The 26,647-nt window shown below is 29.1% G+C and overlaps 1 protein-coding gene across 1 annotated transcript; it reads left to right on the forward strand.

Moving 5' to 3' along the window:
* Nucleotides 1-26,093, forward strand: LOC111614100 (transcription factor AP-2-beta-like). Its single transcript, XM_023355481.1, has 7 exons — nucleotides 1-638; nucleotides 3,983-4,501; nucleotides 19,257-19,320; nucleotides 19,401-19,605; nucleotides 21,825-21,943; nucleotides 24,660-24,798; nucleotides 25,773-26,093. Exons 1-7 carry the CDS (start codon nucleotides 477-479, stop codon nucleotides 26,065-26,067), a joined length of 1,503 nt encoding a protein of 500 aa, XP_023211249.1. The 5' UTR covers nucleotides 1-476; the 3' UTR covers nucleotides 26,068-26,093.
* Nucleotides 26,094-26,647: the final 554 nt, after the last annotated feature.

Below are 26,647 nucleotides of genomic sequence, written 5' to 3' on the forward strand. Positions count from 1 at the left end.
CAGAAACGATGTTTTCAATTCGTCACCGTTTGTGGCACCGAAACCGAAACGATACTACGGGACGTGTCGCGAGTGTCAAGGTCATTTTCGGGACTGACCCACTCGTTACGGCAGGGTAGAATGGAACTAGACAGGTAGAGCGTCCCAATTTATGCTAAGGAAGAGACTAGAATTTGAAAAAGCCTCAGGGTAGACTAGACCGGCGCGTTTATCTCCGACACATCTCTCCCCCTGTATTTTTCCGGGAAGGCACTCGGGGAGTGTTTGTGGAGTTGAGCGTGGGGGATAGAAGAACGGGGGGTATCAACTAAGTCCCGCTCACCTGTGGCGGAGTAGCTCAGGTGCGGCCGAGACTCCAGTGAAGTGTGCAGGCGAGTTATACGGACGAACGTTTTTCCAGTTTGTAAGAGTACTATCGAGTGGATCTACGCGAACTTAAAGCTGGGCTAAATTTAGTTTATTTATTTGTTTTTTTGATGATGGCCCAGCTAAGCCCACTTGGCCACGCTGGTAGCCCGAATGCTGGAAATGCACAGAAGAGAAAGGTGGACGATTCTGATGATGTCACAGGTAGATTGTCGCCTGGTAAATCGGATGATATGCCATCTGCCTTCGGTCTGATCGATTCACCTAATGAGGTACTTTTCTCTATTTACATAATAGATACATGTATATTTTTAAATAGTTAAATTCCTTAGCACATACCAGCGTGCTAGAGGTAGGTTATTAACATTTATATAGCTTTAGCTCGGTTAGGGTAATAATTCTTTTTTAACTTCACTCCACGTGCTAAACATTAACTTCCGAATTTAGATATTAGTTTTAATTTACTACTGATTACTTTAGTTCTCCATTGAAAGTAACTTATTTCATTTGCCGGTAAGAATGCTGTTTTAGTAAATCTAATTGCAAGATTGTCCTAAAATTTTAGGCTTATTATTGAATTTTGTATACAGAAAATTGCTAAGTTTACCATGAAATGCAACAAGTTAACACTCACAAAAGTTCTTGTTTAGGGTGCTGTCCATTCTTCTGACCTACATCACCGCATACCTTCAGGCATTAGAAGTATACAATAGATTGACCTGTCCTGCAGTAGGCAATTTAAAATAAGAAAAATTCTTAGGAGTTCGTTTCTGTTATAAAATAAGACACACATATGTTAAATTTATAAAAATATTTAAAAAAATTATTTTATGAAACATAGATATTAAGATTTTAATACGAAAATGCTTAATGTTTATCAAGAATCTTTTTATTTATTTTTTATGGTAAGCACCCCTTTCAAATTCAATACCCGAATTCCATTAATGCTACTTGGCGTGACTAATCGTGCTAAATCTAGCATGTGATGCATGAAAGGTGACGAAAATAACGGATATACTAGAGTAAGTGTGCATTCCGATATTATCACAATGATCCAGAACTCGAGTTCTGCCATCGTGCATGAGTTGTCTTGGAAATATCTTCTATATAAAACATTTTTGTATTTTTAAGGTAATTTAGGTCGATATATAAAATTATAAAAATCATTATTAAAATTCCACTTATATGTAATTTTTCTTTAAAATATATATAAGTTTATATATGAAATATTTTAACATCCGGTTCGTTCTTGCCGGTTGATCGTGCAGATCAAAAACACAACTTGACAGATTTTTAGGAAATGATTAGTGCGTTTAGATAAGCCAAAATTTTCTGTTCTGATACGGATTTTCATTGTATATCTGTAGGAAACTACTATATTTAAAGTTCACGTTTTAAAAAAATATATATATTTTTTCGTTCTTTAACGGTTTGAATCAAACTTCCGCCTTGAGCTTAGTTTTTGATTAAATAAAATTAATTAAAATTTAATAATATACACACTATTATACACGCACGATATAAATGCGCAATTATAAGATTATAATGTTTGTAGTATTAAAAATAAGTGCTAAAAAGGGGTTTTACGTTGCTTTTCTTCAAGCTATATTATATATACATTTCTTTATTTATACTGGAGATTTATTGCTTAAATAAAATTTAATAAATTTTTTCCCCACTTAATTTATTCAGAAAAAGTAATTTTATTCTAGTATAATAATAAAAGAAGTAATCTTTCTTCGTTGAAAAATGGGAAAATTTATAAATTATGTATTAAATTTACCAGAGAGAATTATGTAACAAATCTTAGTTGCTTAGTAAAGAAGATTGATGCAAATTTTTAATGTTATAGAAATAGTAGTAAACATCAAATATTTTAAATCAAACATTAAAAGTTATATGTAACTTTTAATTTAAGAAACAAGTTTGTAACTTAGTCACTCCTCCACTAAGTTTTAAAAATAATATTTAGGATGATTTATGTAAAATAACTTGAAGTTAATGTTTTTCAAATTAAGTTTTTATTCAGTTTTTTATATTTAAAGCAATATTTTTATAGTTTTCTAAATACTGTTTAAGTAGGATGAATGTATATTCGCAATTTTTAAGCACTATTTACTAGGAAAATTAAGGGTGGAGAATCACGTTATGAAATCTAAACAACCGAGATTAATTTTATATGTTTATATATATATAATAAGATTATAATGCTTGTAAACATTAAAGCTCTTCCATTCCAGTCATATATATGATTGGAAGAGGAAATTGTAAAATTTATATTACTAAATTTTAAATTGAATACATATATGTCTGTTAAACATTTGTTTATTTTAAATTTTGATACCTGTGAAGAGTACGCTCTTAATTAATAAAGATTCAATAGTACTGATAAAATATCTGTATATTATTTCCTGTTGTCTTTACTTAAAAACAATATTTTATTAATTATTTATATAGAAAATTTGAATGACTTCATATAAGCAATTTTGACAATTTCAATTAAGCTTACTCAGATGGTTCTATAAAATTCTGCTGATCACAGTGCTGTATCTACAATTATGTATTTCTCAGAAATTTACCTCTAGTCGAATGACCTCTATGACTGCGTAAGCTTGTAAAAATGAATGAAGAGTTAGATCGTTTCCCCTCCATAGGGGAAAATCCCTATGCGTTATTCTGGAAGATTGTATAGGGGGAAAAACATGAGTTTGTATTGGTTGCTTCTGTCACATCGTAGATTTATCATTTTTTAATAACATACAATGAAAGAATTTATCGATTTAAACTATTTTTCTTCATAAACTTTGTATAGAACTGAGTAACAAATATGTTTTAATAACTGAAATATTTAATAACTGGAATAATAAATTATTCCTTAGGTTTAAGTGATAAATTTAAAATTGTTGCCAAATTTTTTACGAAATTTAAATGCAAAGAATTATATCATATAGAAGCATAAACATGCAAATTATATTTTTTAACAAGAAAAATGATTTAAACGTGATAAATGTGTAAAATTTAAATTTAGTTTTTAAAACAATTGCTGCATAAGGATGTTATAATCTCATTATAATGCAAAATATTATAATCTCATTAAACTTTTTAGATTAAAATCTCATTAAGATGTTAATGTTGTATCTAAAGTTCTATCTTCTCTCAGTTATGCTTCGTAACCTCAATTAATAACATAATCATAACTTTATCGATCATAAATCTACATTTTTGTTCTGATCTGATTATTTGTTACCGTATTAGTATTGGTTTCCTTATGCTGCCGACAATTATAAAAATTACTATAATTTGTGAAATTTTATACTCTAAATTCGTCCAAAAATTGGCGCAGATATATCGCAAAAAAATAAAAAATAAAAAAGTAGTGAAGGTAGGTTCCACATCGATGAACACGTTGTCCAACTGTCATTTGTTTGGTGTGTTGACTACATAGCGGAAAACGAAGTGGTTCATTCACTGATACACTTAAAAAAATCTTTATGTATTGGTTTATATATTTTTTAATTTAGATGTTAACTTATCTAGTCCTTATTTGAGAATGCAATATTTTACGCTTTTTTGTCCTGTTACTACATAAAAAATAAATTTAATTTTTATATTACAGGAGCGTAGAGATCTGGTGGGAAGTCACGCTGCAGCAGCAGCGGCTCTTGGTCCTATAACCAGCATCGGTACAGTGGGTGGTAGTGCAACATCATTCAACACAACTCCTAGATTAACTCATACACCAACATCAGCCGACTTCCAACCACCCTACTATCCTCCGCCATATAATATCCCACAACAGCAGTTAGAATTTCACCATCCTCATGTAAATGCAGATCCATATACACATCTGAATCCACTAGCGGCAGCGCAACATCAACAACAATATCAACAGCTTCATCCACCTCAAAGAGGCCATGGCCTTGCTAACAGAAGAGACGATGATCCACTTCACATTCCAACAAGCATGCATCCTGGACTTTCGGGAACTTATGTCGATGCTGGAAGGCGAGTGGATGCTGCATACAGTAATGTCAGACGTCCGGACGTTTTGATGCATGGTCCTCATATGATCTCTGAACAGGACTTAATCAGTTTACATACACCGGGTGGTCTTCCAACTTTAGATGATGGACAGGTAGGAAAATTTAGTACGTCTTAATATATAAAACTGTAACTTAATTTTTATTTAGTGTAACTAAAACTATATACATAATTTATGCTCGCTTCACTTATAAATCAGTATTTAATTAATTATAGTAGAGCTTGATTTATAAATAATAACAATCTGAAATCAGTGTCTGCTGCGCTACTTAATTTTCTAATGTCTAGAAAAATCATGGTTTCTATCTACTCAACCTCTGCCATGAGGGGCCTTACTAGGGACTTGACGATGTTAAATACTTCACTACCTATTTCACTTGTTTGTGTATTGATTTTGTTAACATTTATCGTTTTGAAGAGTTATAATGAAACACTAAAGAACGCTACGAAAACTATAAAATGTTTAGTCGTGATTTATTCTGAAGTTCCGATCTAAATCATCACATCGTATTTTATAAAAACTTCAAGATCTTTTTTTTTATAAAGACTTTTTTTATTAAATAATCCACACACACACACACACACACACACACACACCATTGGAACAGGTTGAATCTTTTTAGATCGCTCGTCATGTATGATAGGTAAGCTTGCATGTTCAATAGAGAAACCGCAACACCAGATACTCGTTACTAAAATATTTTCGACTTTTTTGCCGTCTCAACATGCTAGAGAGCGCCCATTTCTCATTAATCGGGTTTACTAGTTCAAACTTTGCATTAGATATCAGAAACTTTGAAGGTAATGTCGAATACCTTGTCGTTCACGCAGTTTGTAACCAGCTTAGTAATGATTTTAAATCTGTCAAAAATGTTACATGTTAAAAAGTTGAACGTTCGTTGTCGAGCAACAGTTCTGGATCCAAGGTCCACACGTGTACAGCATAAAATCGTGAGATGCAGACGACCTAAACATGCGTGTCGTGTCTAAATAAATCATTAAGAAAATGGAAAGAAGGATGCTCAACTTGGTTCCTTCAAACAAAGAATGTCGATTTTATAACAGAATAATGGCAAAGAGCAAAAGAGAAGAGGCGAGTTCACACGAAAATTTAGCATTTTTTATATTAGTCTTATTACATAATAAAATATATTTACCAAAAGTAATTTTAAAACACGCTAAACAGCCTAAAACGTTACAAAAATTTAACTTAAATCATGCGAAAATTTTTCTATAAAAATCACTTTCGATAATGAATTTAATCTATTATTATTGATATAAATTATTAATATTTTAATTATAAAGTCTAACATTTTGTTCCTGAATTCTTGAAGTCGAAAGATCAAGAGAACTATTCCTTTAACAACACTCAATTATGTTGTTGTTTAGTGAATTAAGAAAGGGGTTTAGAGTCGAGTGACCCGACGTTTTTTTACAGCATAGCTTTTTCGTGTTTCTGCACGTAAGATTCTAAGAATATTTTCCTTTCATCCCTTTTCAAAGCACTTATTCAATGTGATACCAATGTTCAAATCGTGACATAACGTCTGCATTATCTAGCAAAGTTTAAAACACTCTATCGTCGTATTGTCTTTTTTTGAGGATACAAAGCATTAAATGTTTATATATCTTTAATAAAACAATTTAGATATTTTTTTCATTATTTCTATTATGAATATTGGAATTTGATACAATTAATATGAATTAATTAAAAATTTATATTCTTTAATATTGGGAAGGCGACTTCTTTACATTAAATTTATTTATTCATTTTTCAATTGTTGAAATTTCCTGTATTGCTAATTTCTATATTTAGAATGCAGAAAATAAATTTTTGACGTTTAGCATTAATTTCTACCATTAAAAAGGTAGAAATTAATGCTAAATGTATTGAAATCCAGCGATTTCTTCTTATTAAATATTGGAATATTATTCAATTTTCTTCATATTTAAGTGTTGAAATTTGATAATTCTATTTTAAAATGCGGAATATAAAATAATTCTAAAAAATGTATATTTTTAAGTATTAAATGAATTGCTGATTCCTGTAAATTAAATATCACAATGCTATTCAAGGAAAATAATTTTTCCTTAATAGTAAAATTAGCTTCAAACATAGACTAATTTAAGGCAAAGTCATGTTTAAAACCTTAAAAACTGTAAGAGAATTTTCTAAAATCTCCCAAATTCCATAAAATGTAATTAATCTTCTTAATTACGTGAAAAGATTTAAAAGTTTATTTTTAAAGCTATTTTACTTCATAAGCCAATGTTTTAAATAGCGGATGTAGTTGGGTCATTTTATTCTTTTTACTTTCTAAGAAGAGATTTAATCATTATTATTTTCTAACTAATGTGCGTTACACATGATTACAACCATGGAAAACTTTATTTATATAAAAATACAGGGAATATTTACGCTCATAAGAAATTATACAAGTGAAAATAAAGCAATTTTTCTCAATAGGGATTTCCCTGCGATTTTTATCTATCGCGTATCGATCATTTATTCAGAAGGTCGTTTAGCTAGAATTTTATATCGTGTCCTTGGTATTCTAATGGTCTGTAGAAAAATTCAATATATATTTGTTTTTTTTTTTTTCCTTTTTACTACTTCCGAAAATAATTATTAATTATAACACAATGTTTTTAATACTATAAAGTTTTAATGGTAAAGCACAGTAACGAGATAATCACGATAAGATTTTTTGAACTTTTGTTCCAATAATGTATGTAAACTATTACGTTAATTTTACGTTATTCTTGCAGTTTTCTTACGAAAAAGTATAATATTGACGTAAATTTGACGTAAAAAGTGTACAATGTTTAGCAAAAACGAATACACCTGAGATGTATTTCAAAGCCGAAAAACTAATTTATTTTTATATTTTTAGTTGATTATTCTAATATTTAAATTACTATTATCTAAAACTATTTATTATTTTTTTAAATAGGAAGATTCACACAATTGTTTTCTATGCTTTTTTACTTACGTTTCGAACAAGACAATATCTCATTTGCATAAGTATACGGTAACAAGAATTTGCATGTAGGAACTGATAATCACTCCCCCCCCTTGTATATTTTCTTTTTACATCTTTATAATTCCGGATCGCATTTTTCTACTGTGGTTCAGGAAATTTAATATTTAAGGATATGTTTTGATGAATTCTAACTTGATTTTTATCATTTTTGATGAATTTTTAATTAAATAAATTTTTCTTATATTAAAAGCATTCGGAATCGTTAAATAATTTAGTGTAATGGAATGTTTTGCTTATATTGTGGAAAATTTCTAAGTTATTTTGTATAGAATTGAATTTTGGTCATTATTGATTAAAAAATTTAAGCAATTTTCTTCGAAATAAATTCTTTTTAATGCAAAGTTTTTAGCAATTTCTCCCCTCCAATAAAAGCTTTGTCGTCTTAAGCTATCGTGAGAATTTTAAGAGATTAGAGCTGTGTTAGGGAGTAAAACAAGATTTAGGGAGTAAACTGGAAGCAAGATTTGAGTTTTTTTTTTTTTAATCGAGAAATTAGAAACAATGTTTAAATTGTTTCAAAGGAAGTAGTAAACTCTGAAAGTAAGATTTATTTTTTGTAAACATTAGAAGGAAGGTTCCAGCTGTCATTTAAGTCTGATAATTGTATTCATTTAGTATAAAAGTATAGTTTGATCAAGTTGCTCTTAGTCAGTGAAAAATATGAGAGACGAGAAAGATTTAAATGATTGTTTTTCGAGATGAGATTGGCAATTGCTCGAGCCTTTATATCGATAGTCGATAGAAAAACAAGCAAGACTGGGCTCTAAAACATTCAACTGATCGTTCTGAGTTGCTCCCCCGTGCAGTTCGCGTGCATAAACGATCGTCGTTCCGGATCTTGTCCTGCAGAAAACTTGATGGTTTGATATCGTAAGCGATAATACAAACAAGTTCTTGTCATTTCGTTTTAACTGTCAATGCTTTGAAGAAGCCAATAGTTCCGAAATCATTTCTGTTTAATATGGATGAATCAAACATTTCTGGATCTATCATAAAACGTATTTAAATCTAGAGGGAAAAAAAGTGTTTATATACCTGCCTACTTATTTGGTTTTCTAATGAAGGCGGCTCGATTTAAAATTTGTTTTGAAGTGACGAATCTAAAGAGAATAAATTATATTTGTTTGTGACTCGAATATATGATAAGGCCAAAGCAAATTGTTTTGAAGAAACATTTCTCTCTCTTCTAATAAATTTAGAAATAAGCTATTTGTGTTGTCTTAAAATGGGTTTTTACTATGAGATCATACAAAGATGAATGAATGTTCGTCTTGCCGACGAAGTCAACAAAGGTCTCGAACAATCACGTGCTATGGACACATCCACGTCAGGTGGTCCTGCTGGTTCCGGGACCGGCTTTTGATTGTCCACGTGACCGTACCGACATTCCAACACGCGGTGTCGTCTTGTAGGCCAATGACCCCTCCCTTGACGAACATCTCAAATCGGTCATCGACCCAATCTTGTGTCTGAGATACTGAAGATGATGATTTTTCAAGTAACGGTGATTGGTAGAAAGGTCTTACTTTTTTAATTCTAGATAAATAAAAGATGGATGAAATTGCATTAATTAGTTTTAATTACTATCAGACCGTAAAATGTTATCTACATTATAAATATTTCTAGAAAAATGTTTTTTTCTTTTGAAATAAAAACGTTCGAATTTAGGTAAAAAGTTCACGAATTTTTGTTTCAAATCCGTAACTTCTTTTTTCTATTTGAATTGTTAGAATCGTAACAATTAATTACATTACGCATCTGAATATTTTATATCAGACTCTATTTAAATCTTTACATCGATAATCTGATATTCATATAAAAGACGAATGCAATTTTATTATGCTTTTAATGGACATATGGAAATTGTACGTGTGTTGCAGTGAAGCCTTGAATGTTTCTAGTAGATTTAACAATGAGCAGACTTTTTTAAATTTAATATTCGAGCAGAACTTTGTTTAGTGCTATAGATTATTATGCTTAATTTAATATTTTGTTGTTTAAGAAACTGTAAACATCATTAAAAATTAATTCAAAAATAATAAATTTAATTTTATTTTGTGATGCTCCTTAATTAGATTCATTACAAACTACGATGACTAGTCAGTTCCTTAGCTGATAAATTCATCATTTTTCGTTTATCATAGAATCTCCCATTAAGAATAGAAAAGATTCAACTTAAAATCAGACTGTTTTAATCTTTTTATTCAATTTCTATTACTTTTTTAAGTCTGTCTGTAAAATCCATCGTTAGTTTTATTATTCTTATTTAATGACTTTAACGATGTAATAATAATTTTAGCATCCACAGTGTTAATAACAAATAATAAGGAATATAATAAAAATATTACAGAAATTATAAACAATTCAAAAATTAATTGAATCGCAGAACTGAATCATTAGCATCTGTTATATTTATAGTAAAATAAAGCCAACTTCAGTAAAGTTATTGTTTCCAACTTATAGACAAGTTTAAAAAAAAATAGAATATAAAAGGCAGAATTACTCGTTTTACTAAATTTAAAAAGATATATCTCGAGATCAAATTTGCTGTGTTACTATATTACAGAATGATGGATACAATAGAGTTACAGTTAATAGAAAAAAATAAAGGTCTAAGTAATCTAATACTGAAATGACTTCAGTTTCAATTTAGATAACATTTTGTAGCACAAGCTATAAATTGTCGAATCAGATAAGATCATTCTAATTTAAGAACGTGTAAGATATTTTATAACTCGATTTTTCTAAGATAACATAACGTATCATTGTGCTTCAATATTTTGCTTTAACTGGCACAATGGAATTGTTCATCATTGTAAATAATGCTCGACATAGGTGGTCAAGGAATCAAAAAAGAATAATGAAACTGTGCATTCGTTGTATTTATGGCATTATTTCTATGCACGAATATATTCATGAGGTTCTTTTTTTCCTTGTTTCTCGATCTAGAGTAGAGTCGAGTATTGTAACGCTTTCATATCGAAAGTTTAAATACTTTTTCAGAAATGAAAAATTATGCACACTGTTCATCCGAAATTGTACATTATTTTTTCTGTTTTCACAAATATTTTGATTGCATGTCAGTTTTCATTTTGATAATTACGAAATGTGGAATGTTGTAAGGTATGTTTTTGACGATATGTAACTAATAATTGTTTATCTCATCCAAGAATCTTAGGAGGAAAAAATACACAATTGCTCCAAAGGGTTTTTTTTCCTTGTTTTCCAAGAGTTTAACATTTAAAATAAGGTTTTTATTTAGAATTTTTTTAAAAAGAAAATTTGACTGCAGGTTTGAAAATTTTCTTAAATTCTATTTTAAATCTTATGCAGAAAACTGCTTAAACTGTGAGAATTCATAACGGTTTCATAAATATGAATACAAATTGTTTTTCGACGTTGTTGTATTGAAGAAATCGCAATCGTCCCAAAAGTACAATAGATTTTTGAATTTCCGGTGATGTGGTGAATAACTAACGTACTTCAACCTTGAACAATCAAGGACACTAGCTTAACAAGAGAAAGTCAAGGTCAGTATTTAAACTGGTCACTTCAGTATCTCATTTATTCCATTGAAACGTGGAGTGATTCACTCTTAATGATTCACCACGATCCATATGTGGACGAAATTCTTTCATTAATGGCTATTACACAGCCATATTCGTTACTTTATTAGTTTGCGTGACAGATGCTCTATCGAAGATGATCTTATGTATGATACAGCGTGATTGCATGCATAAAAGGAGATTTATTATTCTCGTGATTCATTACTTAGATTTTAGGCAAATTTAAGTTTATAGTTTTGCCAATTTATCAAAAAACAAAACAAAAAAAAGTGTAACGTTGCAAATGGATGAAAATAATAAGTCTTGCTAGAATGAAACAAGCTAGAAACTAGAAGTAGCACTGCTATCCAAAAGGTAAATGCCACCATTGGTATGCTGCGTGGTGATTCTTCATCCCTCCGGGACTAGGTAGTTCTAGCCCTCTGGCATTTATCAGGATAACTGGTTAGATGGTGTTGCATGCGGATGTCTGTAAAAATTCCAATCGTGATTTCAATGTGTTTGATACGAAGTACACTCTATTGCATGTTAATTTTCAGTTATCTTAATTTACTCCCTTTTAATATATACAGATTCAGACTTTTTTTTTCTCATCCTGTCATCAATGACAACGTGATAGCGGAGGTGAAAATGTTTTATCAGATTAAGCGATAATCTGAAAGTATAATTCTGATTTTTAAACATTTTTTTACACTCCAAACGCCCAAATTTATGTTTATATAAAATTAATAAAATGTATATTATTATAAATCAACAGTTTAAAATTAATTTATAAAAAAACGCCCACTCGTTTAAACTTAGAATCCTCCTGAAGGTGTACACATTCAATGCTATTTACTCCATTTTCTTTCTTGTTTTAAGAATATTTAGTGCTGAATAAATAAAAAAAATAGCTTTCATAAAACCTGATAATCATTCCCAATTATGTAGTACTGCAGTTTATTTTTTGTATTTTTTTTTCTTTTTTGAGATAAGCCAACTCTTCTGAAAGGGTCGCTCACCTGCTAGTCTGTTCTCTCTTTCTGTGTTAAACTATAATCTGTAGGTACAAGCCGTAATCGGTAGCTAAGGCCATTAGGACGCCGTAAATGACCTCATTACCCACAATTCTGTCCGTCTCTTCTGCATCATTCATAGACACTACCTCTAGGGTAACAACCGACTTCTTTAATAATCGACCACCTGAAGCTAGAAGGTGCGATTTATTGTACCCCCGGCGACTACTACTATATAAACGACCATTCATATTTAACTATAGAATAAGATCATTGTGTTTCATACAATTATTTTTAATTTTCTTCCTAAATTTACAACGTTAATTGATAAATGCAGTTAGATCATATCTGTTCTTTGATAAGTGAATTATTATTTAAGAAAATATTTTAAATTTTTAGTTAATTCTAGCAGATAAACTTGGATTTTTTAAAGTAAATATCGATATTGAAATTATAATCGATTGAAGTATAATTTATTTAAAGTTTCTAATGATTAAATCTATTTAAAAATTATAAAATAGCGATATACATTTACTTAAAATAATTAAATTTATAGAGAGATTTTTTATATGAATCATATATATATATATTATTCTGTGACTAGTGGTCAGAAAATTTGTACAGCTTTTATAAATTTTATTATTAAAATATATTTTTAGTTTTAAAAAAAGTGCAATTTTTAGCTACATTATTAGTACTACACATTGTTCTATGCAATTGCTTTTATGTAAATTTAAGTTTTAAAATTATTTGCATATTTTTGTACTTATAAATTCACACTGTAGTTAAATCTATTTAAATTATACAACATAATAAAAGTTTAAAATTAAATAATTAATTAATCAAATAAAAATACAATGAAGTTACACTTTTATATTATATTAGGTATCAATAGAAAACAATTGTTTTATTTTTATATATATAATTTAATTCAAAAATAATTAGTCCATACAAAACGTTTTTTCCTAATTATTTATTGAATTAAAAAATACAATTTTTACTTAATTAATTATATCGTTTTAGTTGAATAATTTAAAAACCGATTGATATCAAGTTTAATACAGTCGTATATGAGGTGTAGAAATAAAAAACCATGTATATTTCTACACAGATTTTGAATCAAACTTCATGTAGAAGTGTATAGGATTCCCCTGTTTACAAGTTAAGGATTCAACGTTCACTTGACTTGGTCAAAGCTATGAAAGTGATGAACAAAGAAGTTCAAGGTTCTTATATTTTATAGGCCAAAGATGTGAAATCCTTCAAATTTTTTTCAGAGGTATTTAGAATTTACATCGAAAATATTAAAACAATTGCGACAAATACTAATTGATAAATAATTTTAGTTACAAAAAAAACAATGAAACAATATTGCTGTGTTAATTAAGGATTGTTTAAAAATTAAAAATCTTTCTTTTGTGCATTTTTAATATGAAACGTAATAACTAAAATTAGAACAATTTTTTAAATATATTTTAAAATTACTTTCGTGTAATTATCTACGCTGACTTACTTCCTAATTATCAAACAACAAACATAATCATTTTATAGTAATTAAACAATAAAACAAAATGATGTTAATCATATTTAAAGTTTTTAATTTAAATATTAATTTATGAAGTTAAGACCGTTTCGAAGTTCATGATTTATAGCTAATTTAATTAAATTTGACTATTGTTTGACAAGAAATATTTAAACGAACAGTAAATTAGAAGAATCTTTCAAACAGTAATTATCAATTTTAATAGTTTTTTAATGTTCTACATTAATAAAAAATAATAATAAACTTTAATTAATAAAAATAATTAACAAAATAGTTGAAGCGTTTACTTTCACTTTTACGAGATCTAATTGCTATATTAATAAAAATCTATCCAATTGGGAGTTAAATATATTACACTTTCGCTTTATCTTGCATCAAAGTAAAGGTATTTCTAGAAATCTTTGATAATTTTTGTTGTTTATTTTGAATTTTTATCAGTTTTTTAATAGGTATTTTTAGTGCACCAGTGACAAATATTTTAAAATATGCCAAAAACTTTAAAACTACTTTAATTTTTAAGTCGCAATATTAAAGAATTTTATACACTTTAATTTACATTTTTAAAAAAATTTTTGAAGTACTCTTCGTTGTATAAAATAGTTTTAATAGTTTGGAATTTCCATTGTTTAGAATCAACTCGTTAGAGAGTAGTTTTTTTTTTTAATTTTTATATAAAAATCTTCAGAATTATTCAATCGGAAAGTATCAAAAATAATTTTTGAATCTAAATTCTTTGTTTAATTAAAATAACATTATGCTTAAGTAGTTAATTTTTTAAACGTTAACAAAACTGTAAAACTGTCTCTGAAGCATGAATAGAGGAGTTGGAGGAGCAAAATTTTCCGGATTGCTCCATCTACCGGTCAATTAGCGAATCACAACACCAGAAAATATATATATGAAAATGCCTCTTGGTACCTCTATACTAGGACCTGTTTCTATTCCGGATGCTAAAATGCATGTCACGTGACGTGACTTCAAGGGAATTCCCTAACTTTTTCACGTTTTACAAATTTACCGTAAGATCTCCCCTCTTTAGTTATAGTATCCCATATCGTTATTTAGGAAGAGACAAAACTCAATTTAGTATCTCTGTAATTAATTTAATAATAAAAAAAAAGGAATCATGTAGTAAGGGTCAACAACCCGAGATGCAATCCCTACCCTTTTGAATATTTGATTCTGCTGTTTGTGCCTTTATAATAACTACTCGTTTAAGATCTTCAGATTTAATGATTGTTCGTTAGCGTGGCTTTATTAAAGCATCCTTAACTGGTTTACAGATTTAGAAGATCGATAAAATAAAATATTTATCTACTTTGACAAGACTATTTAAAGACGCACGTCAAAGGAAAATGTGTATATATTATTAAAAAAAAGGTTTAAAAAATATATGTAAGTAATGGAAAAGCGATAACATATTAATTGCTTCGACAATACACTTGCGTTTGTTTACATGATGATAGATAAGGAAAGCGATTATCTTGATTTTGATACAGTGTTGTTAATTGGTGCGTAGATGGTTTCGCTTTGTCTGGCTTTTAATGACTCGCTGTTTTGTATCTCACAGTTAGATTCATGACAAAAAAAAGATAATGAAAAACAATTTCGACTCATCTGCAGTTGTAACTAGTGTGTTTTATTGTGTAAATACAGTGATTTTTCTTTGATAAACCTTCCCGCAAAGTTAAGCTTTAATGGAAGGTATATCAATTCTTTGTATGATTTTTAAATATTTTTTGAGAGTATACTAGCTGATATGAGCAATGATTTGGAGGAGATTTTTATATAAAAATATTTTAATGACTTTATAAATACCTATTTTTATATAAGAAAACGCATTTGATAAACTAAAATGATTTATATTTCTAAAATTTTCTAAAATAAATTCGCATAATTTATCTGTGAAGACTATTTCCTTGTTCAAATCTAATATTAGTTAATATAATTTGTTTTTCATTAAATTTTAATAATCTTTGGTAATTTAATAGCGTGAATAGAATATATACAATTTTTTTTTTATATTTATAAATATCCCATTACTTCGAAGGTTATAAAGATAATATAAATATGGAGCCTTGACATTAATTATTTTTGGTTTTATGCTACAAAGTTTATGAATTATAGTCAGTTTAAACTGAAATTTTGGCTAGTATCCAATCAGTTAGCGTGGATCTATATCCTAATTATGCATTACACAAGGTAGAAATTATCCTGTTTTATTAAAAATTTTCATGGAATTTAATATTCATTTTACTTAGTGTAGTAAATAACAGGTTGCTTATAAAATACGAATCAAGTAAGCATCAAGCAAGAAATATTTAATATCCTAGAAGAAATTAATTATTCTTGGCTTAAATTTTAAGTACGCCTTCAAGAAATGAACGAAAATATACATAATTCTGTGTACGAAAATGGAATTTTTTTTAAAAAGCTTGTCTCAGATATGAGGTTTGAATACAGACAAATCCTTCTCTGATTAAACTATAAGATTTAATATATTTTTAAGATCAAAATAGGAAGGTTTAACATATCTATATCACGAAAATACAGCTTTAACTTTTAAAATCTGTGTCAGGTCTACATAAAATACATGAAATGTAGTACTAAAACTTTTCTTCTGGTACTCTCAATTAGGCCTAATATTAAATTAAGTTTGAATATATCAGAACTTTAATAATTATTTAGATCTGTATATATTTTAAAATCTTATTTCTGTATTTAGAAAATATCTAGTAGAAACGGCAAATTTGCATTACATTAATACATATATATATATATTCCTAGTAGGATAAAAACACCTGGAGAGCAGTTATTAATTCCGCATTCGGGGCCTTTTAAAGGTTTATAATAATAATAACCAAAGGGCATTGATTCGGTACAATAAATATTTAATTATATGATAATGTGTTGTCATATTAAATATATTTTACGTAGTAGAAAATATTCTCAAAGCTTCTTTCAATCTCTAAAATCTAAAAAAATCGCTGATAGATTAAAAAAAAGGTAATTTTTAGATAGGAGACTTCTCCATCGATCCCGGAAGATAGATGATGCAGGGCATATCTGTAAAATTCCACTGTAGTTCTCCCTATAGCTTGCATATTCATGAAGGTCTTGACCATCGAATGCCATTTTCGGGGATGATGTATCGTCAGGATGTGTCGTAAGGTTCCTGAAACGTCCTTCGGTAATTATCAGCCTGTAAGATGCTTTGGGGTCTTAGGTACTGATTAGAATCTTGTTTTTCCTTCGAGGGTGGATTACTTTCTAAAGGTTGCATTATCCCATTCAGATAGCATATCGTACTTATCAAGTAGAGTTTATCCTCTTACTTTCGTTGCTTAGAAACAATTTTGAAATTTTTTTAAAAATAATTTCTTCCCTATAATGTGATACTTGATATCTTCTAGCGTATTATATAAGATAGATTTTCCTGTAGTGAATATTTTTTAAAGGTGAAATTAAAGCAACAAAAGTGAGGGGTTGAAACTTAAAATGCTTTATAAATGTAGGACGACTAAATTTAAAATAAATAAACCTTTTATATTTTAAGCTAGACGTGTAGATTAATAATCATTGTTTGCTTGGTTTCTTCCTGTGTAAAGTCGTGGGAATAGCTTCTTACTCACGATAGATTTAAATATAGAAAAAGTAGGTTATATGGTTTTAATATTAAAATAATTGTATGTCAGATTGTTTTTAAACAGTTTTTAAAATGATGAATAGGTTGCAGGTGACTTTAAACTAGTTTCTTAAACTTGAAACATTACGTGTAAAGTAATTATAAAGAAATTTTTTGACAGGTGATTATTACGGAATCCATAAAGTGTCAATACTTTATTAAGTAAATAATTGAAATAAGATGATGTATGCTTTCTATTTATAAAGCAATCTTAAGATTTCTAATATCATTCGTGACTAAATTTATTTTGTGCGCGTGTCAAGATATTGGAATTCTAAACCGTGAAAACCGTGGGAAATATTTTTATTCTTTCCTTTTTTTCCCCATTTCCGTTACGTTCCTTCTTTAATCGTGTCACGTGTCGTTGACGTCACTTCAGGCCTTCCCTCTAGTCAATGTAGTTTGAAGATACATATATATAATATAAGAAATTGTTTTCCTATTTCGTTGTCATTCATTTCCTCTGCCATTTCGAGGCGTTCCTGATAAGATTATAGGGTCACCTAACTGATGAACCCGTCCACCCAAGATCAAAATCGTGTTTTCGCCGACTAGAAAACGATCGTGAACATTGAATAACTAAAGTAATTTAAGTAATGCAAATAGTTGTACACAAATTTCGCCAAGAAAAAAAAATAATTTAAGTTTTGTGAGTGCATAAAACAACTTTAATTGTTAAAATATAAACTTATACAGTACGTGCGTGTTTTAATATATAAATTTATACATTTACATAAAGTTTTCATCTAAATAAATTACACATAACTGAAATTATTTAAACAAATTTCAATTTAATTTTTAGATACTTCATTTAAAGTGTCTTATAAACAAACTTTGTCATGCAATTTAAGTAAGAATTATATATAAACTCAATAAAGATTTGATTGGATAAACTTGAATGGAAGAAGAAGAAATAAATCTAGTTTTATGTAGGTCCGAAAATAGAAATATGATATTAGTTCAGGAATTGATACAGGTTTGCATACAAATGAATCCAATAGGAAAATCCCTAAAGGAAATCTTATCAAAATAATGACAAAAATAAAAGAAATAGGGCATACATATTGAAAGTTATTACTCGCCAAGTAAAATATGTTATATAAATACATAATAGGTTTATATAAAAGAGGAACTTGAATATTTTGTATATTGTTTAAGCTGTTTGACTCAGGTTGATTCACATATAAGTCATAGGGTTCATAGAAGAATCTTAAATCGAAACATAGAAATTATTTAGGGAAAAAACCCACAAAAGTTGAATGGACTTGAAAATAATTCATATATTTTTAAGGAAATATTATATAAAAATTATTTATCGGAGAGGATAATAAATTACAAATTTTTATTGGAAAAAATCCCAACTCGTTTTAATTTATGAAAAATTTCTTTTTATAAATTATTCAAGTGTGTAAAATAATTTTACAATAAAAATAATGATATATAAATGTAGTTTTTATTTAGATTCAACTTTATAATAACTAGAAAATATGATTAAATAATGGAGTTTTAACATTAGAAAAAATTTAAGCTATATATAGCCTTATTTTAAAAAGTTTCGATAAAAATAATAAATTTTTGAAATTTTAAAGTAAATAAACATAAAAAATTTATAGATAAAGCTGCCTTAACGATGTTACAAATTAATGTTGAAGTATCTTAAGAGGCGAAGACAAGAGAGAATTGTTAGTCATCATTTAGTACTAAATATCGGAAGAAAGTGATTGAAAAACAGAAAAAATGTTGAAATCTCGTTTAATCCTAATTATCTCACGTTCAATAAAAGGCGACTGCTCTCTATGCAAACGGCTTTGACAATATTTTGACTAACGAAGCCAATCAACATCACGTTAGAATCTTGTCGCCATTTTGAAATGCTTTGCAATCACGTACACAATTTTTATATTTTTACATGTTTTAAAATATAGCAATGCTATTAAAAATGAACTCCATTAAAATATTAACTTTTAAATAAATATATATANACATATATATATTTATATATTTTTTTTTTAATAGACACCTACGGTAGAAGATGCTAACAATTTATTTTCAACGGATCACAATAGCGTTATAAGGAAAGGTATGTAGGCCTATGAGTCATAAGAAGATTACAATGATAACACTCTTATTTTTGAAAGTAATCTGAGAACAATGTTACAGGAATGAAACCAAGAAATACAGAAAACCATAAAGATATACAATTATCGGGTGCATCTGGACAAACGGACGTATTTTGCTCAGTTCCGGGTCGTCTTTCTCTTCTTAGCTCCACGTCGAAATATAAAGTAACTGTTGGAGAAGTTCAAAGGAGGTTATCTCCACCAGAATGTTTAAACGCATCTCTACTGGGTGGTGTTTTAAGAAGGTAAGTAATATTTTTCGCAGTTCTACTGTTCATTTTTGTATATAGCCTTAGGCAATGCGTTCTAGAAACGATTCTGTACAAGAGAAAAAAAGTACAGAACGGGTGCTTGATGATAACAGGAACCGGACGATCTCATTCCCACAACCTAGATTAACTTCCGTCGTCCTTGAGCAAAACGTCTTTTTAAGTTCGACATCGATGGCCATTCACGTGACTTTGTTGGATTATCGATGATTATATATTTGCAATGCCCAACTTACTTCCTATCACGATACAGAACGATCTATTATGTAAACATTTTCCGAATCAATTTTATGGTTTAGGATTTTTTAAAATATATGTATACAATAATTCCGGTTTGAATAATAGATGTCAAGGACTCATAAAGGTTTTTTTACTTTTTTTTATAATTATGAAATTAATTACGTCTTTAGTTAACAAGATAAAATTTTATTTTCTCCAATCTTGAAATATAGTAGTAAATGGAACTTTATTATGGTTTTCTGTATGTAAAGGTAAAAAAGTTTTTTAACAGTCAACAATAAAAATGTTTTAAATACTAATTTACATGTTAAAAATGTAATAAAACTAAAAATCTACATATTTTTGTAACGATTTAGTTATAAAACTGCATTCAGCACAGTGAGTGCAGTTTTATAGACAGTACTTTGTCAGGTTTGGCTTTACATATCAAAATCTAAGCGTAATTTTGTGTTAAAATCAGGAAATTCATAATTTATTAAATTTAACTAATTTTGATTTTATTATGTATTGTACAGTTTGTGTAAAGACTAAGAGATTCCTGTACTAGGATATGTTTTTCCATATTTCCACATAACCTTACCAGGAATAAAAATGAGGAAGTAATTGTCTGTTACATTGTTACGGAAACATAGTTTAAATAGCATTCAGCGAACTATTACGTTCCTCACTGGGTACATCACCCTTAGCATCCGCCCCATTTAGGAATGTCAAGGTTGAATTATTACATTTAGGGATCATTGCTTCCATGAAACTTCAATAATACCAATAAAACGGATAAAAATGGAAAGAATCATTTCTCAAAAACTTCTTTATCATGGGTAAGTGTCTGTACATAATTCCAGATGTTCGAGATGAGCAGGTGAATGTTACGTTTCATTCACATAATATATGAATGGGAAAATGGAAAAATAAAAATTACTCCACTGGATGAGACGTTTCGAGATGTTGGAACCCATCAGTCGCCCCTTAATAGACATGTTAATAATCTGATCACGATCAGTCAACCCGTCTATAAAGCAACGTTCCACTTCCTTCAACCTCACGGCAAGGGTTAAAGACTCAACGTTGGGGGTGAAAAATAGAAACAAGTTATTCCTCTGTAATTGCTAAAACGACAGGAAACACTCATCATCATCTTTACATCAATTATTGCACAGAAGAGAAGATGACGATTAAAAAAATATCCGTTTCCTGTTAGATATCAAAATTAAAGATAAAGAGGTTCATTTGGTTCTAATCAGATTACATTAGCAGCTGCCTTGCCCCATTATGAATTTATTTAAGTCCCTATGCATGGTAATGAATTTGTAATGTTCTCGTTTATGTTGAGTACAAACCTTTGCCACGAACAAGAGATAGTATCTTTAGCAAACATTTACTGGTATTATCAAGTTATACTTTTGATGATTATGATATTGCTAAATACTGGGCATTTTTGTGAACATGTATTTTTAAAAAAATCCATGGATAATCTTGATTTTTATAAAATTCCAACCTTCAAACTATAAAAATAATAGCTATAGCGCACTGATGTATAGGAAAATAATTGCATCTATGAGAAAATAGATAAGTGAACACCTACATTTTTAACCCATTCTCTTGATTTTTGTGGACGAAATTAAAAAATGACTGGCAGAATTTTAAGTTTAGTGACCCAAAGAATCTAAATTTTTATTCCTTTTTCTGTCAGCGATTGCATCTTTCGATGTACTCGCGCTTTGCGACTGCTAACAAGCTCAGATTGGGTCACACCTGGGCACACCTGTCTGATCCTTCGAGCGTGCAGGTGTCAACATCCTAAAGAAGAAAAAGAAACTTTTCCGTTTTTACCGATGTGTAGCCATAATAATCTTCAAATCTTGTTACTTCAAAATTTCATTGTGACTAGAAAATTGTTAGGATGCTACAGAGCATTTCGTTATTCTCCTTCTTAATTTTATTCTACATAATTTCAGGGCCAAGTCAAAAAATGGTGGACGATCACTTCGAGAGAAACTAGAGAAAATCGGTTTAAATTTGCCTGCAGGTAGAAGAAAAGCTGCCAACGTCACTCTTTTAACCTCATTGGTGGAAGGTAAGAATCGCGTAACTTTAATTATACCAGCTTCTACGGGAACCGGAGAAAGAAGGGAGAGGGTCCTCTTCATGCGTGCCCTGTGCGGTCCTCATGGTTCAACGACCCGGCAGGTGGTTCCGGAGAACCAGAAGCACGTGCTGGGATTTCGGGCCTCCTCGCTATACATATCTATACAAACACATACACAAACTTTTTTCTTTATACATCTTTTTAGTTATAACTTGATGAGAGCATGCATGCGCGCGCGAAGACGTGCACAGTTTTATTCTTTCTATAACTATAACTGTGATAAAGATCATCCAGAATTTTAATGTTCTAGATAAACGTGTCGTGCGTATGTTGGTCTGTCCGTTTTTTATATTCGTTTATAGAGAGGACATGTGCATACAAACTTGTATCACATCCTGTCTCATTAATAAATACTTTTCCAGATTTATGATTTCAAGAAAACTTTAAAAAGTTATATTCAATGTAGAGCTGTATATAAAAACTCGTTAATTAGATTCTTGGCATTAATTAATATTCAATAATCACCAATTTTTAACGAGCACTCTTCAGTAATTAATTTAGATTCGATCAATCTTATTGACTTTAAAGATGCACATAGAGGGATCATTTCCTGTATGTGCAATTACCACACCTGTATAAACGGTTGCTTTCCGTTAACGAATTTCATTAGAAGAGATAATGCATTTCCCACACACACACGACATCCCCTTCTCTTTTTTTAGTGCGTGCTATTCTTAACTTCCGTTGAAGACGTGAGAAATTCTATAATATCTGATGATGCGTAATAGTTTAATAGAGAAGGATAGGTTAACACCTGCTCAGTCTTCCGCTTGTATCTTGTGTGTATCTTTCAATCAAGTGGGGGCGAGTGAAAAACGCGCGTGAGTTGGACTACCGTGTTTTGAAAACGTTAACAGAACAATGGACGACGGAAATTGGATTATTTTTCCTCCAATAGATGTCCAGTTTGATTTGGCACATTTCCAACTGTCGTGTAGACAGGTGTTTTCATATTATAATGCTCTGTCCGTTATATAAATGACACTAGCTATATATTTGTTTTTATTGTCCGGAAAGAAGAATATTTTTTTAACGATTCGCAAACATAGATGACACTTTTAACAGTTTTTTATTGTTCAAATACAGGTAAAATTATTGTTGTATAGTAGAAAACACTGGTGGGATTATAAATCAATTCTATTCGGTAAAAATACTTTTGTAATATTTTATTGTCTTATAGATTTTTACTGGTCCGTAAGTTTTAGTATAAACCTTGCTATTTGTTTTTTAATTTTTACAGTTTCAAAGTATATATTTTATAGATCAGAAATATTTTCTTTTAAGTTCAACACTTCAGTAGCATATATTTTTACTATCCATAAATTTAACTATTAAACAATATTTGTACACAGTAAAAAGTTGTTAATGATAAGTTTTTCTTACTGTATAAACAATTTGAAAGTATTGTTTTAACATTGTTATATTTAGCCTATTATAGAATAGAGAAATATAACATAAAATTATTTTTATCCAAAAGTATAGTATTTCTTGCACTGAAAAACAGATTATATAATAATTATTTCTTAATATTTGTCTAGAAAAACAGCCAATAGCGTTACAAATATCATCACTCAATAAAAGAACTAGTTTTTACTTTGTGTCCTCAATCTCTCTCTCTTTGATCTAAATATTCTCAATTATTTCTAATTCTTAATGTAAGTGTATCTCTGACTCAACCGAACTTTTATAATATTCTATTTAAAGTCAGTTTTAATAGGAAAAATATATAGATGTTTTCTTAAATAATTATATGATAATGTGTTGTCATATTAAATATATTTTACGTAGTAGAAAATATTCTCAAAGCTTCTTTCAATCTCTAAAATCTAAAAAAATCGCTGATAGATTAAAAAAAAGGTAATTTTTAGATNATAGTTGCCTTAGGATCATTTATAACTTCCTTCATACTTGTAAGAGGCACAATACTTAAAGGGTTGTACTTCTAAAAAAATAATAAAGAAATCTTAAATTTTTACGGAGAATTTTATTAATTATTCTTAATATTAAACTTTTAAATATTGCTAGAAAATTGATTTTACTTATTCTGTTATCAATTCTTTTGTATAGAAATTTTTAATATGTTTTAATCTAAAACTTAGGACTTGTTAATTTATAATGATTTTTATCTAAATTTTTATTAATTGAATTATAAATTATAATATATATATATATATATATATATACCCTTCATACACATAGAATTACATATATTTTAAATACTTCATAATTTAATTATTTTAAGGAAATATAAAATTTTATTTCGCTGAAATATTTTTTTATAATAATTATTTGTAAAATTGAAAAAAGAGAAAGAATATTATATTAAAAACAAATTAAATAAATTCCACGAATATTTGCAGGATATAAACTTAAGACATTAAACTTCATCTTATATTACTTACTAACAGATAAAAAATATATCTTTTCCTGAGATTTTTTAGATCTATCTGTGTGTAAATGTATAAGTTTATGAAGTTATAAAAATATTTTCGAAAAATTTGAATATTTGAGTTACAATTTTTCTGAAGAAAGTTAAAATTTTTTATTAAAATAATAATTAGAATACTTTAAAACATTGTAAGATTATATAAGGCATAGAAGTTCTATAAATACTTTTAAATTAATATTTTTAATATTTGTTTAGGTGAGTCTATTCATTTGGCTAGAGACTTTGGATATGTTTGCGAAACAGAATTTCCATCTCGTCAAGTTGCAGAATATATATGTCGACATAGTGATACAAACGATCTATTCAGGAGAAAAGACTTGATTATCGCCACTAAGTGAGTAAAAAAAAATTAATTTTAGCAATATCTTTCCTTATTTTTCATGACAATTTAATACATTAATCTGATTTAATATTTTAAAAAAAATGGTATAAATTTCTTTTTTAACTCGGATTTTTATCGCGCTTTTTCTTAGTACGCTTTCCGACAAAGCTATTAAACTTAATATATTATTATCTGTACAAAGTATACACAAAGCATGCGTAGAGCTATTTTATTTCATAAGAATATTTGGAGGCGTTACTTATTACAGGAGTCAGTTACGGTCAGGATAAGAGCGGAACTATGTTACATGTTGTAATCTGAACCCAAGCCTCTATCAGTGTATATATCCTCCTGTATTGCATCTATAAGAGCATGGATAGAGGAAATTAGTGGGTGTGACTGAGTTCTATCTCAGGTATCGATCTGCAAGGCCACATCCCTAAAGGGACAGACAGGAGGGAATGAGATCTTTCTTCGAAGAGGTGTAACCAAAGCCTCTAACGACATCTAACGACTACCTGACGAACCTGGTATAGACACGTGATTAATTCGTTCGAAATTTTCCCGAGTATTGCAATACGTGAGTGTATATATAGATACATATATATACACGAAGGTGACCTTGTTCATTCGGCAATAATTTCGAGATATATTTTCCCCCCTTTTGTTAGAAGTTCTACTTGTCAACGAGGTATTATAACTAGGTCTACTTTTTCTAAAAAGCGGACAATTCTTGCCCTTCTTAGGGCCTCATGTCCCGGAACCTTAGCTTAATCACAGACTACATTTCTTAACTTGTCCTAACTCTTATTGCTCACTATATTTATGTAGTTTCATATTTTGAATGTATAGCTAGCTCGTGTATGATATATAGTATTTTTAAGTTAAATTCTATCGGGGAAAAAAGTTTAAAAAACAATTTACATACATTACATTATATATAATTTTTTTATAAGTAATAATTTATTTTATTTTATTTTTTGTAGACAAATACTCAAAGAATTTATCGATTGCTTAAATCAAGATCGTTCACCCCTTTGCAACACAAGGCCTCAAATTATTCTGGAACCGACCATTCAACGTCACTTATCACATTTCTCACTCATAACTCATGGTTTTGGTAGTCCAGCTATCGTAGCTGCATTAACATCGTTTCAGAACTTTTTGAACGAATCAATCAAATATATAGACAAGCAAATCAGTGGTAATGCCTATACTACACAAGCTGGACATGTGACTAATGCCAACATAGTAGAACCCAAGAAAGAAGAAAAGAAATAGTTGAATTATTTGAAACTGTGCTCAAGTGTATAACCCTTTTTTTAATCATATAATAGTGCCAGTTCATGTGAGGAAATTGTTTTGTTTCTCAAACACCACCTCCTCTAGAAAATCATCTCAAACGAGCCAAGTTATGTGCCACTGACTTAAAAATTATATAGCAATTTTTGCAAACGTGAATGGAACAGTGCCACAATCATCATAGATGCCATAATTTGCCATAAATTTTCATATTCTCCCATTTTGCAATTAGAGTATTAGCTACTTATTCCAATCTCTTAATCCGGGTAGAGAATGGAACAAGCAGCAGTTCTACAAGTTATATATATATCTATATATATATAAAATAAATATAAAGAAAAAAGAAAAAATATATATATATATAGAAGAGAAAATACCCCCCTTTCTNATATATATAGAAAATATAGATATACAAACATCATCAGAGTCCGTCCTTGTATATGTCATATATTGTACGTGATGTCGTGTGCCTGTATGTGCGCGCTCCCCCCCCCCATTTTTTTTAAAGGTTATCCCTCTCAGCCATTATTTCTGGCAGTAATTTAAAGTGATCAAGGCG

The sequence above is a fragment of the Centruroides sculpturatus genome, unplaced genomic scaffold (genome assembly GCF_000671375.1).
Source record: "Centruroides sculpturatus isolate CEXI.00-Female unplaced genomic scaffold, Cexi_2.0 scaffold2, whole genome shotgun sequence".
Taxonomy (NCBI): Eukaryota; Metazoa; Arthropoda; class Arachnida; order Scorpiones; family Buthidae; genus Centruroides; species Centruroides sculpturatus.